This window comes from Macrotis lagotis, chromosome 1 (assembly GCF_037893015.1).
Source record: "Macrotis lagotis isolate mMagLag1 chromosome 1, bilby.v1.9.chrom.fasta, whole genome shotgun sequence".
NCBI classification, from domain to species: domain Eukaryota; kingdom Metazoa; phylum Chordata; class Mammalia; order Peramelemorphia; family Peramelidae; genus Macrotis; species Macrotis lagotis.
Window position 1 is genome coordinate 289038233 of NC_133658.1, and position 17424 is coordinate 289055656.

Sequence of the window (17424 nt, forward strand, 5' to 3'; positions counted from 1 at the left end):
CTGCACCTGCTATGATATAGGAAGGGCCTCCCTCAGGATGAGATCACCCCGACAGACAACAGCTGAGCTCTTTGTTCTGATTTCTCACCTCCCCAGGCTAAGTCTACTGGGCTTTAAAACACCTCCTTAGGTGTATATCACACTTTATAGAACAAATAAAGACCTGGTCACCTTTCCAGGCAAGCTGATGCTACTGCTTCAGACAAATGCACAGTGAAATGGACCTGGTGGTAATTATAGTTGGTACTTTTCAGAATTTTCAAGTTAATGAAAGCAAAAGGTTTTCTGAAGGGATTTTAGAGAAAAAGACCCAAGAGGCATTCTCTCAGACAGTTTACTCTTCCAAACTCTTCCCATCTTTTTAAGATGTCCTTGAACTTCCAAATAAGAAATTGATAATCCATAATAATCGATCAGCCAGAGTCAATTAAGTATCTGACACAATACTAGGGGCTGGGGGTTACGGAGCCCAAGTCAGACTGTCCTTGCCCTCAAGGAGTTCACATTCTATAGGAAAGACAACACATACATATTTAATAAATAATAGAACAAGCAGGATCAGGATAGGGCTCAGACCTGTGATTTCATCATTATATTCAATGGAGAAATTCCCTCTGCCAAGGCAAGTTAACAGCTTCTCCCTACCTTTGAGTCTTAGAGAACTGCCAGACTGAGTGGTGATTTGCCCTGAACTTTGGTCTTCCTGACTTTGAGGACAGCTTTTACCCACTATACCAGGCTGCCTCTTTAAGCAAGGACAAGGTTCTTTTGAGGAAAAGGCATTGGGGAGATCTTGAAGGATATTTGAACTCTGAAGGGAACAAGGCCTAGGAACAAGGAGTGCAGTATGTATTGTGAGGAATAGTGGGAGAGTCCTTCATAATAAAGCTGGAAGGGTAGGTTGGGCCCAGGGCTTTGTAGAAGAGCTTTGAATGCCAAACAGGGGCAGTTGTATTTGATCCTAGAGACAACAGTAACACATAGTGAATACCATTTATCCATATTTTCTTTTTAACAGCTGAGCTGAGAAAGATTAAGTGACTTGTCCAAAGTCACACAGTGTGAGTCAGAAGCAGAACTAGAAGCCAAGCCCCTTAGCCCCCCATCTACCAGCTGTCAAAAGAAGCTCCCCCAGAGTCAGAAGGCTTGGGTTGGAGTTCTGCCAATGATTCTTATAAAAGGGGAATAAATCTTACCCACTACTCAAGATTATTGCAAAGAAAACACTTTCTAGACAAGCATTAGAGAACCATGTGGAACTACTTTTGTAATTTTCTTTATGATAATAGCTAATATTTCTGAAGTGCTTTCTAATAGTGAAATTAGGCAGAGGGTTGAAGTGAATCCATCCAAGGTCACTAATAAGTATCAAAACAGAGACTCGGACCAAGATACTTTGACTCCAAATTCAGTGTTCTTTCTGTTATCCCTGAGGCCTTGACAAGGGATGTTCCTGCCTCAGGCTGAGGAGAACTTGGGATCATAAATTTAGAGAGGGAAAGACTCTCTGAGGTCTAGTCAGACCCTTTCCTTTTGCAGATAAGGAAACTGAAGCCCAAAGAGGGGAAAGAGATTTGCCTGAGACCATTTAAGAATTAAGTAGCAATGTCAAGTCTTGTAATTCTAGCTCTCAGACCTAGAATGATGTTTATGCTAAAGAACACCACATCATCATAATGGCTACCCATGATTCCAAAGAGCTAATAGCAAAGTATGTCATCTGCATCCTGAAAGGGAGGTGATGGATTTAGGATAAGTCATATATTGGGGACATGGCCAGTGTGAAATTTTGTTTTGCCTGACTGCATTTTTTTACAAGATTTTTGTTTTATTTTTTCTTTCTTGTTTATTTTTTCTCAAGAGGGGAAAGTAGAGAAAAACAGAATTTTGTTCATTGAAGCAAATTTTTTAAAAAAGAATGATACTTAATTTTACCCAGTAGGAATATGATAAATTTTCAGCCTCATTCAAAGATTTGTTAGAACCCTTACCACGACATGTCCTGTCAGCAATTTCTGAATTATACCTTTTTATTTGAGAGAATGATGTTAAGGTGTGCATGTAAGGCACTGAAGTCTAGTTCTGAACGCCCCCAATTGGCAGTGGTGGTGGCAGCAGGAGTGCCTCAGGTGGAGGCTCATGATAGGCTCTCCTTCTTGCTGTAGACGTTGAGACTGGGACAGTGAACCCTCAAAAGCCCTAAGGAGGGATGAACAGACTCAGGTTAGACAAAGGGAGCAAGTCAGAGCTGGCATGACTGTCAGCATGGGGTCAGCCTGAGGAAGTCTCCCAGGCTCCAGATACAAACCAAACTTTGTTTTTCAGTGCTGGCCTACATGCAGCTCCTCGAGGACTACTCAGAGCCCCAGCCTTCCATGTTCTACCAGACGCCCCAGAATGAGCACATCTACCAGCAGAAAAACAAACACCTTATGGAGGTCTACGGCTTTAATGACTCTTTCACCCAGGAGCTGGCCCCGCCCCCTGCCCTGCCCCCCAAGCAGAGGCAGCTGGTAAGTGGCACCCCCTGGACCCTGCCCAATGCCATCCTGATGGTGGCCTCAGAAATTCCTCAAGGGAAATGATTCTCATTCCCAAGCAAGAATTTCAGGTCCTCTTATTGCATCTCCATGAGCTGGGATGGTCCTTGCATACCATTTGAGGCTCTGATGTTTGGTTTGCTCTGTAGGTTCACTCAAAAACTAAGCTACTGCTGACCCTGCTGTCCTGATGATAGTTTTATGCAGTTTGTGCTGGTGTGTGCACAAAGGACATTTCTCTACTGAAGCTCACTATCCCTCTTCCTCCTCTCTTCTAGTTCTGAAATTACCCCTCCCAAGAGGATAGAACCTAACCAGGGCATAGGGAATTGTGTGTGGACAACCCAGGCCCAGCCTATTTCATGGGACTAATCCCTCCTCCCCCCACCCTGGCATAGTGCAGAGATGTGGGGGATCACAGTGATGGTAAACATCCTTCTAAACTGTCTGGTGCTATAGACAGGAATGAGACAGAACACCCTCTCTAGAGACTAGCTCTGACCATAAAATGGTCCAGTGAAAACCCAGCATTGAAGCAAGAGCATGACTTTTGGTCATAGGTTTGGGGTTTGTTTTTGTTCCCTGGAGCACTTTGGCCTGCTGAAACCTATGAGCTCCTTTTCAAAATAATATTTCTTAGTACAAAAAAAAATAAATGAAAAAGAAAGCCATTTATTCTGAAATAGTTATCAAATTTTTTTAAAGACAAATTCACCTCTACTTTAGACAGAGCCAATCCTGTATTTTAGTTGTCCTGTATTAGTTTCTTCTTTGAACATATCATAGGGCCTAGATTAGAACCAAAAGGAACTTTAAAGGCATCTAGTCCAACCCTTTCATTTTACTAATGAAGACACTGAGGCAGAGAGCCATGAAGCTGTGACTTAATCAGCATCCCGTCAAAGGCAGGATAAAAACCAAGCATTCCCAACTCCATGTCTGTGGCTCAATACATGATAGCTCACTGCTTCAAATTCCTCCTATTTGAAGGATGGTTTTTATTTGTAATCAATAACAACAACAAAAAGTCAGTACCAAAGCCAAACCCAAACTTAGGAGCATCTGTCTACCGAGAGTGGTCTGGAGAGGCCTAGAGGACTGGCAGGATGAGCCAGGAAGTGCTCCTGGGGATGGCTCACAAGGACCCTTCAGCCCTCTTCCTTCCTCTAGCAAAAATCAGGCTCCCAGAAGGGAACTCAGCCTGAAATATGATGTTTTGCTTCTCATCCACCCAATGTGGCACCTCTTTAACAAGAAAAAGTAGAATATCCTGGTATGCTGGGTGACTTTTTTTTTCCCCACCCTATTTCAAGAGACTCCCAAGATACTGCCCTGCCCTTTCCTGGAAGCAAAAGCCAATTGGAGTGTAAATTCCATTTTGTACCTGCTCTTTAGTATCAGGAACAGGGCTGGTATTATCATTCATCAAAAGCCTATCACTAACTTATAGAGCATTTTTTCCTAGGTCCTGCTTCTTTTAAGTCCATGAGAAAAATCTGCATTGGTGTTTGGATATCCCTGGTGAAACTGAATCAGTTTATTACCAAAAAGCAAACACTTTTTTTAAGGTTTTTTTGCAAGGCAAATGAGGTTGAGTGGCTTGCCCAAGGCCACACAGCTAAGTGATTATTAAGTGTCTGAATTCAGATTTGAACTCAGGTCCTCCTGACTCCAGGGCCGTTGCTCTATCCACTGCACCACCTAGCTGACTCTGAAAGAGTCATTTCTAAAAATGTCTTATGAATAGGTTTTTTAAAAATATAATTGTCACTTCGCAGTGACCTCTTCTGTGATAAAATTAGTATAACCAAATGACACATTATAACATATTGGCCAGCTCTAAAAATGTGCATCCCATTCTTCAACCAGAGTTCACCATCAGTCTAAACAGGAATGTTTTGGTTTGATTTGGTTTTATTCTCAGTGGCAGTCAAGTCTAGGGTAGAGAACCTGAGTGAACATCAAATGACTTGGAGTCTTGTTCTGGCTCTGCCCCTCACCTCCTGAGTATTTGGGCAAGCTCATTCCCTTTCCTAGGCATGCAGTTCCCTTTTGGCAAAAAGGAAATAAAATCTGCCCATCTCACCACCAGACAGTTCACTGAATAATGATGAGATGACAGAAAGAAGGTTGCTTTAAAAAAAAAATTAGGAAATGGTAGTGGAAGGGCATCCATACAGAGAACTTACACTCATAATGCTAGACATGAGTTTGCCCAATACTAGATGAGTTTGCCCAAAAGACTGTCTTGCTATGCTATGAGATCTCATTTATAACCAAAATGCTTTTTTTCTCCTAAAGCAGAAAGGCAATTCTTACATGCACACCCTACAAGTACACATTGGCTGCTACTTGGGTTTCTCCTCCAGGCTGTAGCTCTTCCTTGTTCTGGGAGCTTGGGGCAGAGCTTTTTGGTGTTGGGGTTGGTGGAAGAGAGATTCCAAGATGTGAATCCAGTAGGCCTCAGTGTACTTTTTTGGAAAAATATTTCCAGCACTCAGTGTTGGATATCCAATGTAGTTAATATGCAGCAGGCACTGGGAGGTGAATAAGCTAACCCAAGGAAGTAGTGTTCCATCTCCCAAGAGACTGAATTTGCTTTTGTTTGGCCTGGCCTGTCCACTTATCCTTTATTCACACTCTATTGATCTCTGCTTTTTTTTATCCTTCCTCCCTTTTTGCCCTCTTATTTCCATCCAGCAGGCCTCCTATGCTGCCTCTTCCTTCTCTTCTGTCTCCTACTGTGTCCAGCCAACTAAAGTGCCCTTCACGCCCGAGGACACCAGTGCCACTCAGGGCCTCGGTATGTCCATCTCTAACTCCTTTCTCAGCCGGCACAGCTCCTTCCCTGTGCACTCGGTGAGTCTGTTCCTCCAGTTTCTTTACCTCCTGCATGTTGTGTTTCTATGTTGGTGCCTCTACCAGTTCTCCAGACAGACTCTGTCTGCATCCAATGCCTCCCAATGGAGTCCATGCCATCAGGGATCCAGTTAGAAACAACACAGCTGGGCAGAAAACCCCAGCTCTGCCTTTCAGTTGGCAGTCTAGGAATAAAAAGGAAAAGAGCATAGGTTGTCTGTCCAAGGCCCGGCTGGATTAAAAGGTTTATCTTGAAGGGGGCAGATAGTGAGAATCTGACTTTAAGGTACTCAGGCAGATGCTTCCCTAGGTCTGATTCTCCAGTCTGCAGTTGTACCATGGTGTATACTTGGAGGCATTCTGCTGTTTTAGAAAGGTAAAAAGGTCTCAGTGTTAATGCTGTCCATTCTACTCCTCCTTGCCTCACTTCTGTAGTTTTCCTGTCTTTAAGCATAAAAAGCTGCTGACTGTCTATGAAGCAATATAGGTAGTTAGGAGAAGGGAGAACACATTTTCCTGAGTTTGCCAATGTTTAGAGTAATAGATTGGTAGGATGACAATGAAAAAGAAACTAATGTTTTATAGAACCAATGAGTACTGGATAGATGGCTGTTGAGGTCTTTTTCTACCCTCAAATCCAAAGCTTTGATGAAGGTTCCTCCTTTGCTACTTGGGTATTATTGAACCTCTTGATTTTTGCTCCCTCTTCTGTAAAATGAAAGGTTTGGACTAAGTGTAAAGTCCCTTCCCCAAGTTTAATCTGTGATCAAACAACCTGTATTCTAATCCTATAATCTGCTGTCAGTCTTTCATCTCCCTAAATTTTCTCATCTAAAATGGGAAGTATGATATCTATACTGTCAATCTCATAGGATTATTGTGCAAATCTCAGATAAAAATGAATGTAAAGTATTTTGGAAACTATAAGTAGTGTTTAACATTAATATAACACTTTAAATTTTGCAAAATACTGTTAGATCCTTGATCTTATTTTTAGTACTACAAGCATCCAGCTCTGAGATATGTACTCCTCTTACAAATGAGGCAGGTAATGCTTAGAGAGGTTAAATGATCACAGCTATTTAGCATCAGAAGAAGGATTTCAACACATTTTCCTGGAGCCTGGTCCAACATTGTACACCATCCTACATTATCAAAGTAATTAGTTATTGTTGATTTTTAAATCGAGATAATCCTTGCCTATTTCACAGTACTTTATAAATATAAAAAGGGGATACATGAAAAAACTACATCTATATTCTATGGTTATTCTTTCATATATAAGAAAATCTGAAACTATTTCACTCCTTACCTAAAAGGCACAAGTAAAACCTATCTTCTTCCTTTAGACCAAGGGTTCTTAACCGAGGAGGACTGAGGGTCAGGAGTGGGAATCTGTGAATATGGTTGAGTTTTTTTTTTTGGTTGTTTTTTTAAAATACTTTTGATAGGGGTGGCTAGGTGGCGTAGTGGATAAAGCACCAGTCCTGGAGTCAGGAGTACCTGGGTTCAAATCTGGTCTCAGACACTTAATAATTACCTAGCTATGTGGCACTTAACCCCGTTTGCCTTACAAAAAAAAAAACTAGAAAAAATACTTTTGATAGTTTTATTTCAATATAACTGGTTTCATTCATATTCCCATGAATTTTATTCTATGCACGTAAATTTTTTTTTTTTGAAAATGGATCCATTGGGGACAGCTAGGTGGCACAGTGGATCAAACACTGGCCTTGGAGTCAGGAGTACCTGAGTTCAAATCCAGTCTCAGACACTTAATAATTACCTAGCTGTATGGCCTTGGGCAAGCTACTTAACCCCATTGCCTTGCAAAAACTTTAAAAAAAAATGGATCCATAGGTATCATCAGACAGCTAAAGGATTCCAGGATACAAAAAAAAGTTAAGAATTCCTGATTTAAAATCTTTAGAGTTATCTCCTGGTGTTTTTTTGTCTGGATTTTGCTGATAACTTGCTTTGTGACCTTGAATAAATCCCTGACCTCTGAGTCTAAACTGCCCCTTATTTACTTTGTGATCACTGTGACCTCTAGGGAAGTTAGTTCAGTTAATTCATCAAGGACTTGATAAGCTCCCACAAAGCGTACTAGGCCCAGGGAATAAAAAAACTCAAATCAAAACAATCCCTGTCCTCCTGGAGCTTACATTCTATTATATATCACCCAAAAATTCTCCTCAACCTTAAGAACTACAACAGGAGTCTTATTTATATCAAGCCTCCTACAGAAGAAGTAGGTGCAGAGTCTAGGACTCCAGAGAGTTGGACCAGGAGTCAAGAACACATGAATTTAGATTCTTCCTGCTTTAGAACCCATAGCAAACAGTAAAGTTATCTCCCCATGCCATAGAAGACCAGGATCCCACCCCATGCTCTATTGTCTAGGCAGGCATCCCCCAGCAGGCCTCCTGTCACAGCCTTCCTTATCAGATGTCCTGTTGATTGGACTATTTATCCAGGCACAGGAACTAAGTCAGAATTGTCCTGGAGCAACTTCTGCAGAACCCTTGGAAGCAGTTTGGGGTGGCAATCACAAGTGAGTGGGACATTTTTCTTTGGAAATAATAGAAATTTCAGAGGAGGGAGATAACAGAAAGAATCATTTGCCATATATAAACACATCAATAGTGTCTACGGGACATATTTGAAAGTAGATGTTCCAATTAACCCATAATTATTTATTAAGTAATACCCTGCCCTAAATACTGTGATACAAAGAAAGGTAATAGTCCCTGCCCTCAAGGAGCTTCCATTCCAAGGAAGGGCACACCACATATATATATAAAAGGATACCAGAGGAGTTGGAAAGTAGCCTATTGGAGAAGACTGTTAAGATTCCAGGGGCTTGGCCAAATGAAAATGCTTCATTAAAAGGAGATTGCAGGGGCAGCTAGGTGGCGCAGTGTATAGAGCACTAGCCCTGGAGTCAAGAGTACCTGAGTTCAAATCTGACCTCAGACACTTAATAATCACCTAGCTGTGTGGCCTTGGGCAAGCCACTTAACCCTATTGTCTTGCAAAAACCTAAAAAAAGGAAAAAAGAAGATTGCAGCTAGGGCCCAAAATGACATCTTGTCATGTGTTAAATGCTTAGAATATTTGACAGTTGGCACACTGAAATACAGAAAGGTGGTTTGATCTAGCATAGTACCCTTGCATTAATCATCTTTCTAACCTTAGTACCTAAGAAATGACACACAGCCAGCTATTGAAGTTTGGAATGCTGCCAAGAAAGACCCTTTAACCCTGGACAGGCCACTCTTGTGCTATAGTATGCTTAGGTCTCAGACTGTTCACAGCACAGGGAGCCAGGGGATATCAAAGGATGAGACCACTTTAAAGACATCAGAAGTATTTCTAGTTACACTTCCCTAGCCCTTTTTCTACAATAAGTTTGCTGTCAGAAAAGCTTATATAAGTGAATTGTTGGATCTACTGTAAGGATAAGTTGTAAGCACCTACTAGTTTTAAAGGAAATTTAGATTTGAGATCTAAATATTATTCCCATACACATCTACCAGATAAAAAGCAATAGTACTAATTATTAAATTAATGTATTTGTTCAGTTTTGCATTGCACTGTGCTAGCTGCTGGAAGAGAAAGCTAAGTTCCTCTAATAAACATGAGAGTCTTATTCCTAATTTGCTTTGTACAAAAGAGCAAAACCCTTTAAAATCTACACAAAGAAATAAAGCCAATGCAGAGATCAGATCAGATAGATCACTGATAGAGCACAGACTTCTCTTCCCCTCATCCTTCCCTGCCTTGATTAATGGCATCTCACCTACCTCAAGAAGCATCCTGAAGCTCTGGCTAAAAACTGTAGAGTGCAGCCCTCCCTGTTCCTAAGACAGGATACTATGGACATGCTCCTCAGGAGAGGGATCTTCAGACTATAGAATTCTACCCCTTTTATCTCTAAGGAACCTTTGAAAGCATTATACTCTGTGTGCTTGGCAACTGGTTAGCCCAATAGATGGAAGTAACATTAGGAATACCTGAATTCAAATCCTGCCTCAGATACTTAACAAGTTCCTCTCTGCCTCAGTTTCTTCATCTTTAAAATGGGGATAATTATTATAGCACTGACATCCTAATTCATGAGTCCAAAAATGAAATAATATATCTAAAGCACTTTACAGACTTAGTGTTATATGAATATTTACTATTATCATCATCATTATTAAATGATGATGATGATGATAATGATGATGACCTCTATTCCATAGTAGGCACCTACTATTTACTCTCTTTGGGGAGAGCGTCATCTTTCTTTATTAGTGCTAGGTCTTTTGGTGGGGTTGTTGTTTGGGGGGGGGGTGTAATTGAGGTAGTTACCTGACTTGGAGTCAGGAAAACTCATCTACCTGAATTCAGAAACTTAACCTCAGGCACTTCCTAGCAATGTGATTCTGGGCAAGTCACTCAACCCTGTTTGCTTCATTTTCCTTATTTGAAAAATGAGCTGGAGAAAGAAATGGCAAACCACCCCAGTATCCTGGCTGAGAAAACTCCAAATGGGGTCATGAATAGTAGGACATGATTGAAAACAACTGAAAAACAATAATTTTTAAAACTATAAATGTTTATGGTGCCTTATAGTAATCTCCCCCAAGATTAAATTGTATTTATTATATATTCTATATATTATTTGATTTTATATATAGCTATCCACACACACACACACACACACACACACACTCCCACAAACATACACACACATTCACATACTGTCTGATACACTCATGTACATGCTATTCCCATTCTGTTTCATCCATTTGAGAGGTATGCTAATTGAAGGCAGCCACTCTTTGGCCCTTGTCTTTGTATCTCCAGCACCCAGCTGGCCCATAGCAGGCACCTAATGAATCCTTGGCAATTGATTACAAGAGGGATATGAAGAAAGATTTCCATGCCCTGGGAAAGCTTACATTCTTTTTGAGAAAAAAAGACATAAACAGGGGTGAAGCTAAATACCCTAAGTGTGAACAAGTCAGCACAACAGGATGAGAGAAGGCTGTCGAAGCTGATCTCAGTGGACCCAATGAATGCTGCAGATGTTCTGAATGAGTTCTGGGAAGGGAAGAGATCATTGCTAGCTGGGAACAATCTGAAAGATCTTGTCAAAGGAAGGCCAATTGACTTGGATCTTAATGGGTGAGTAGGATTTGTGTAGGTGAAGGTAACTTGAAAGAGCATTTCAGGCTCAGTGGGGAATGGATGGCACTTTTGGAGGGCAGTAAAGAGACTGGGAAACTGTGTTGTTGGAGATATGATCCTGAATAATCTCTGTTAAGATTGGAATGGTATTTAGAGTCAAAAGACCTGGGTTCAAATTTCACTTCTACCATTTAACTCTCTGCATGGTTTTGGGGCAATCACTCAATCTCTCTGAGTGTCAGTCTTCATCTATAAAATGAGATGAGTTGAGTTGAATGATGTAAAAAGTCCCTTCCAGTTCTAAAACCTATATCCTCAAAGCTATTTTAATTTTTTTTTAAAGGCACCGAAGTGAATAACAAAAAATGCCTTCTCTGTCATTTCTTCTATAACTCTTTCACTTACCTTGTTTGATGGGAATGGTTTTTTCAAACAATATGCTCCTTTCTGTTCATTTTTGTAATTGTATTGTTGTCCAAGTCCTTCAGAGTGATCCGGTCCTCTGCTGCCCCTTGTCTATTTTCCTGACCCTGGTCCCAGCTCTTCCATGGGCTGTATTCTCAGCTCAGCCTGCACAGTTTGGCTTGTGTTGCACAGGTTGTGTGTCTTTCCCCTCTCTTCCCCCCCCCCCCCTAACACTGGCCCCTCTGCAGCTATTCCCATCTCTGAGTCCTCTCCAAATTGGACAGCTGAATTCCCAATATGGCTTCTCTTTCCCATATCTCTTCTTTTGACAGTGGGGTGTGTGTGTGTGTATGTGTGTGTGTGTGTGTGTTCTATGCTCTTCTGTCTTATTGTTGTAAGATTTGGATTGAATCCCTGAATACTTTGCTAATAATTTAAAACAAAATTAAACACTTATAAGAATACCTTTTTATAATTATCAGGCTCATATGTATGTGCCCTGAAGATATGAGATCAAAGAAGTTAGAAAAAAATCTTCCCTTCCTACCTCTTCCTCTAATACACATATGTATTCAGACATGTGCATGTACACACACACACACACACACACACACACTCTTCTCCATAAAAGCAGCTGGTACACCCCCTTAGGTAAAAAGTAGGATAACTCTGAGATGTCAGACCCAAGTCTTGGTGCCCCAGCACATATGTTCATGCCAGAAGGCTTGCCTTAATGTAGACTGTAACTTCTGGGTAGCATGCTATCCTTCTCTGTCAACAAAATAGTGAAAAAGTTATTTTTTTTTCTATTTGTTATTCCCTATATAATCTAGAGAGGAAAGTGTTTGAGTCCACCTTCTTGAGAATGTTAAAGGACAAGGATTTCAAATCAGAAGACCTAGTTTCTAATTTATAATTCTAATGCTCAGTGGGCATCCCTTCCCTTTACAGGCCTCAGTGGGACCCTATCAGTCCCTCTTCTCTTTTAGTTTTCTAAGAACTATTTGGGAAACCTCAGATAGTCAGACAGCATTGCTATGAATTACTAAGACAGTCTTGGAGGAAATAAAAAGAGAGAAGACGTGATAAAGCCAGGGAGCTTAGCAGGGGATAGGAAAGGAGGGTTCTGGGATAGAAAGTGAGAGTTTCAGAGCAGTCATACAGGACATGACAGTCTTTTTAGGTACCTACTGTTATTACTAATTGTTTTTTTTTTTTTTCCCATGAGGGTGGAAGAAGAGAGTCAGGATGGAAGAGTAAAATAGAGTACTGAATTTGAAGAAACATGTCTGGGTTTAAATCCCACTCTGATACCAGCCCCTTGATCAGGGGCACATCACATAACCTTTCCAAAACTCAATTCTTCATTGTAACATGGGAATAAAAATACCTATTAGATCGCTAATTCATGAGGTTGTTAAAAAGATTAGATCCTGGTATGAAAAGCCCTCTACAAACTCTTCAACATTCTGTAAATGTAAGTCATTATTATATAGGTCTTGAGAGGGGGTTGAAGAAGCAACATGGTATAGTAGAGGGCCAGTCGTAGAATCAGGAAGTCCTAGGTTCAGATATCTACATATTCTTGCTTTGTAACCATGGGAAGATCACTTAATTTCCCTGTATCTCAGGCAATTCTGTAAGACTGTACATTTCCATCCTGCTGATCTGCTGTTTAGTGGGAACTTCTGCACCAGTCATCCTCCATAAAGACAGGCTCACACAACTGGACCAGAAAAAGAGAGAAAGAAGGAAGTGAATAAAGAGGCTTAGATCAGGCTGCTGACCCAGCTTAGACAACTGGACTGGCAAGAGATGCAAATAACTCTACAGTCAGGAAATACTGACTTTTTTGGAGTGGTTTTAGTCTCTTCTATAGTTACTTAATATTCATCTTCCCTAAGTGGTTTGATTATGTTGGCTCCAAAACTCTTCCATTTTCCTCCCAGGTTCTGTCTAACCTCTGAGACCTATTGGAAAAAGTGTGGTGGTGGTAATGATGGTGATTATGATAGTAAAACAATGATAAAGATAACAAGACCTCAAACTTGAATGATAATGAAAGATTTTTTTTTTTAGGATTTTGCAAGGCAAATGGGGTTTAAGTGGCTTGCCCAAGGCCGCACAGCTAGGTAATTATTAAGTGTCTGAGACTGGATTTGAACCCAGGTACTCCTGACTCCAAGGCCAGTACTTTATCCACTATGCCACCTAGCCACCCCGAAAGATTTTCAATTTGCCATCACCACCACCATTATCCTTTCAGGCAGGCAGCGTTAGAGGTTTTTAATCCCCATTTTATAGATGCTTAAACTGAGTCTCAAAGAAATGAAGTGGCTTGCTCAGAGTCATTGGCTAATCACTAGCTACTAGTTTAGGTCTTGAACCCAGGTTGCCTGCCTTGAATCTGGCATTCTTAGAAGTTGGTTTGGTCATCATCAGGCAGGTGCTGCAAGTATGGAGGCCCCTCCTATCCTGCCACATCCCCACACTGGCTTTTTTTTTTCAATCACATATCAGTTTGTGCTTCTGATCCTGGTTAAGTTGAGGATTTGTCAAATACACCCTAGAGAAAAACAGCTTCTTCCCGGCAGAAATTCATTCTTAAAATCTGTCTAAGGCATTCGATTTTTCCCTGAAAGGTACTTGTTGATTTAATGGAGAAGGGAGAGAAAACCAGCATCAAAAATCTTTCCCACTTTCATGCTTTCAGTTGAGCAGATGATATAACTATTTGCCCTCTTTATATTCTTCCCTAGGATTTGACTTTAGAAATCTATTTACTCAATAGGAAGAAGGTTGCTACCTCAGCTCTTGGCTGGTCAGGACAGGAGCAGACAGAGTTTCAACAAAATGTATTGTTGGTGGGGAGGGATCCTTTTTACATGAGAATGTATTATGAGAGCCTCAGTTGACTTCCTGTCTTCTGGCAGTCAGAGAGCATGTGTATTCTCCCACTTGACTTGGATGCTCAGTGTTCTTGGACAAGTTTGTGACCTTATTAAAAAGGTCTTTAGTTATCATTATAACCACAGCCATTCTCTGTGTATTGCCCACAGTCTAGCATGTACCTTCCATTCCCAATTCTTTTCATATCACTTTCCTACAGAAATCCTCAGCCCTGGCCAGGACACAGTTTGTTGGAAAACATACTAGACTGGTCATCATGAGTTTGAGTTCCTAATCTCAGTTTCACCACTAACTAGCCATGTGATCTTAAGTAAGAGCCTTCACTTCCCCAAACCTCGGTTCCTCATCTGTAAAATTAAGAGGATTGAACCAGGATATCTTTAGGTGCCCTTTTGGCGCCAAAATTCTCGTATTCTATTAGATGACTCAGTTGAAAGGGTATTCAAGCTAGAATCAGGAAGAGCTGAATTCAGATCCCACTCTGTGACCCTAGGCCTTAACAGCTACCTGGGCCAAATCCATAAAATGGGCATAATAGTAGTACCTAAGGGCCAGTTAGGTGGTACAATGGATAGAGCTCCGGTTCAGGAGTCAGAATACCCTGAGTTCAAATCCGGCCTCAGACACTTAATATTCACCTAGCTGTGTGACTTTGGGCAATTCACTTAGCCCCGTTGCCTTGCAAAAAAAAAAAAAAGCATTATATAGATGTTAGCTATTATTATGATGATGATTTATTGTTCCCAAAATATGATGTACTCATACTTTTATTGTGGGATTACTTTCTATCTTCTATGTACCTAATTCTTCACATATTTCTCCCATTAGAGTGGGAGCTCCTCAAGGGCCTTTCTTTGCAACCATAGTACTTAGCATAGTGAAGTGCTTAATTAATGCTTATTTAACTAACCCAAGTCAACAACCTGATGAGGTAGTTAGTACAAGTATTATCATTACTGTTTTACAGGTGAGGAAACTGAGACTCAGCAAGATTAAGACTTGCTTATGGTCACAGAGCTAGGAAGTATTAAAACTTAAGGTTTTCTTCCTCTTCATTTGTCTAAATTCCTTCCTTTTTCAAGGCCCAATACAAGACCCACCTCTTCCACAAAACCTTCCCAGACTTCCAATCCTTAGCCTCCTGTGATACCCTATAATACACAGTTTTCCCACCCTTCCTTTGGCAGTTTGATTCTCTCCTTGTGCTGTCAGTCATATGAATATGCCTGTGTCTGCTCTCTCAACTAGCTAGGGTTGAATGGACCCTCCAAGTACAAGGTCTTCCTCCAGTCTAATGCCTCTTTGTAGCCCTCTAGAGCATAGAAGCTCCCTAAATGTGGACTGGTAGCAACTTGATTTATCTAAGGTAGGAAGCCTACAAGGATGATGGGCTAGAGCAGGCTGTACCTCATGATTCATTGTCATACCTATCAGTCCTCCACTCTTCCAGTAGCCAGGGCAGCCTTAGCAGTGACGGGGTGCTGTGATGCTTTTGTACTGTGGACAGAGGCCTACTTCCTCCACATCTAACCCCAAAAGGCTTTTGCCTGATGAGTTTTTTGTTTTGAGTTCTGTTGGTAACTGCTACTTATTTGGCTCTTGATATGTGGTTTTGCTTTTCTGGGCCTGCCCTGCCCTTACTTTTTTCTTCCTGAAACCAAAAACTATGTGATGGTTTGAGTAGTACTACCCCTCCTTCCCCCCACCTTCAAAAGCTTAAGTCTTGACAGCATTCACACTATCTTCTCCAGTGACTTGAGGCTGTCTTTTCAGTCCTCTGAATCAAGGCTAATTCAAACCTACTTAGAAACCAAGAATTCTAGAGCTGATACAACATCATCCAGTTCAAACATCATCTCACCCTCTAGCCAACCACTTTTTCATTTTTAAGAAGAGAAAACAGAGGCTTGGGGAAAGGAAATGACTTGACCACAGTGAGCCAGAACTAAAACCTAGGTCTCCTTATTCTGGCCCAATGTTATAACAAGCATCTAATCCCAGAAAAGAAGGAACTAGTACTCTTATGATTTTTTAAATTATTGATTTAATATTAATGATTACTTGATATTTTAGTTTAATATGAATATAAAATATTGGTGAAAATGGTTTATGGCCCTATTATGAAAGCAAAATCCTGCCACATGATCCCACAACCAAGTCCAGTTTCATACTGGAGGGGTCAAAGCCCAGGCTTGAGTTGGTAGTTTCAGAATTCTCTGGACCTCCATTAGGACCAAAATCCACTTGACTAGGATGAGCATTGGACAGTCTCAATTTCTACCTCTTACTCTCTAACACAGAGCTTATGCTTAATATTCATATATGTCATTTGGGAGAAACTAGTGCCCTGCATGCATCAAAAGGAGGGTGATATGTGTGTGCATATATACATACATAGACATATATATATGTATGTATAAAGGCAGAATGATACTAATCTGCCTTAAATCCAATTCAGGATATTTATTTTGTTAGTTCCTGAAACACCCAGGAGACATTACCTATAGAGGATTTCAAAGGAACAAACCCAAAGACAATATAATTGTGAAACATTAGTATATGGTAACTTATAAAGGAATTACATTTTTTTTAAAACCATACACATTCTCTCTAACTTCCCTATGGACTTTATAAGATAGATCATATTGGTCCCCATTTTTTTACAGAGAAGGAAGCCAAGACATAAAGAAGCTGAACCAGAGTCAAAATTAGAACCAAAAACTTCTCACTGACTAGCATGGTGTTGCATGCAGTAGTCATATATAGCCAAGTAATCAAATGAATACTAAGGTCTGGAAGTATCAAAGCATACTAAATTTAGAGTAGGAAGGGACCTTAGAAGTCATTATTGAACCCAGCTTCTCTCATTTTACAGATGAAGTTCAAGAAGTTAAGTGACTTGCTCAGAATTATACAGCTAGCATCTAAGACAAGAGCCAAACCCAGATTTTCCTGATTCTAAATCCAGTGCTTTAGTCACTACACCATGCTACCTCACTAAAGGCAAGGGGTAGATAAAAGAAAAATCTATGGGTCAGACTCTGACACTATCATTTCTTTTCTTTGTATTTTGAAACATCATAGCATGTCTGTGTTCCCTAAATAGAATTCCAATTAAAGGATAAATTAGATCCCCAATTGTGCTGTTTAAATCAGAACATTCTAAAAATAGAATGATGAGATTTCTAGGACTGAATCTGAGTCTGTTCCAATATTAAGGTCAATACTTAACAGATTATGTGCTGAATTCCTAACAGTGTGCTAGATATACTTCGAAAAACTTTGATTAGCCATGGAGCCATTGGTGAAAAATATTATGGGTGGGAGAATGGTATTGGGTTTTGAAGTCTTGTGATTTAAGTTGCAAGAAAATCTTGTTTAAGAAGGAACTTAGTAAAAATCTCATCAGTCCTCCATCTCACTACTCAAAATACTCCAAACAAAATATTTCCTTGGAATTTTCAAATGACACAAATAAATTGTGAGCTGATATATAAAGTTGCAAAAACTGCCTCTGGATTTTTTCCTGATG

General features: G+C 40.4%; 1 protein-coding gene across 13 annotated transcripts in view; it reads left to right on the top strand.

Moving 5' to 3' along the window:
• The window catches only part of RAPGEF1 (Rap guanine nucleotide exchange factor 1), a 195932-nt gene that overhangs the window by 126462 nt on the left and 52046 nt on the right, over positions 1 to 17424 (top strand). For 7 of the 13 annotated variants that reach the window (XM_074210861.1, XM_074210862.1, XM_074210866.1 and 4 more), the window contains 2 exons: positions 2326 to 2513; positions 5241 to 5399. In XM_074210861.1, coding sequence (XP_074066962.1) covers positions 2326 to 2513; positions 5241 to 5399 — 347 coding nt within the window. The remainder of the gene's footprint in view (positions 1 to 2325; positions 2514 to 5240; positions 5400 to 17424) is intronic. The other 6 variants (XM_074210871.1, XM_074210858.1, XM_074210864.1 and 3 more) reach the window with 2 other exon arrangements.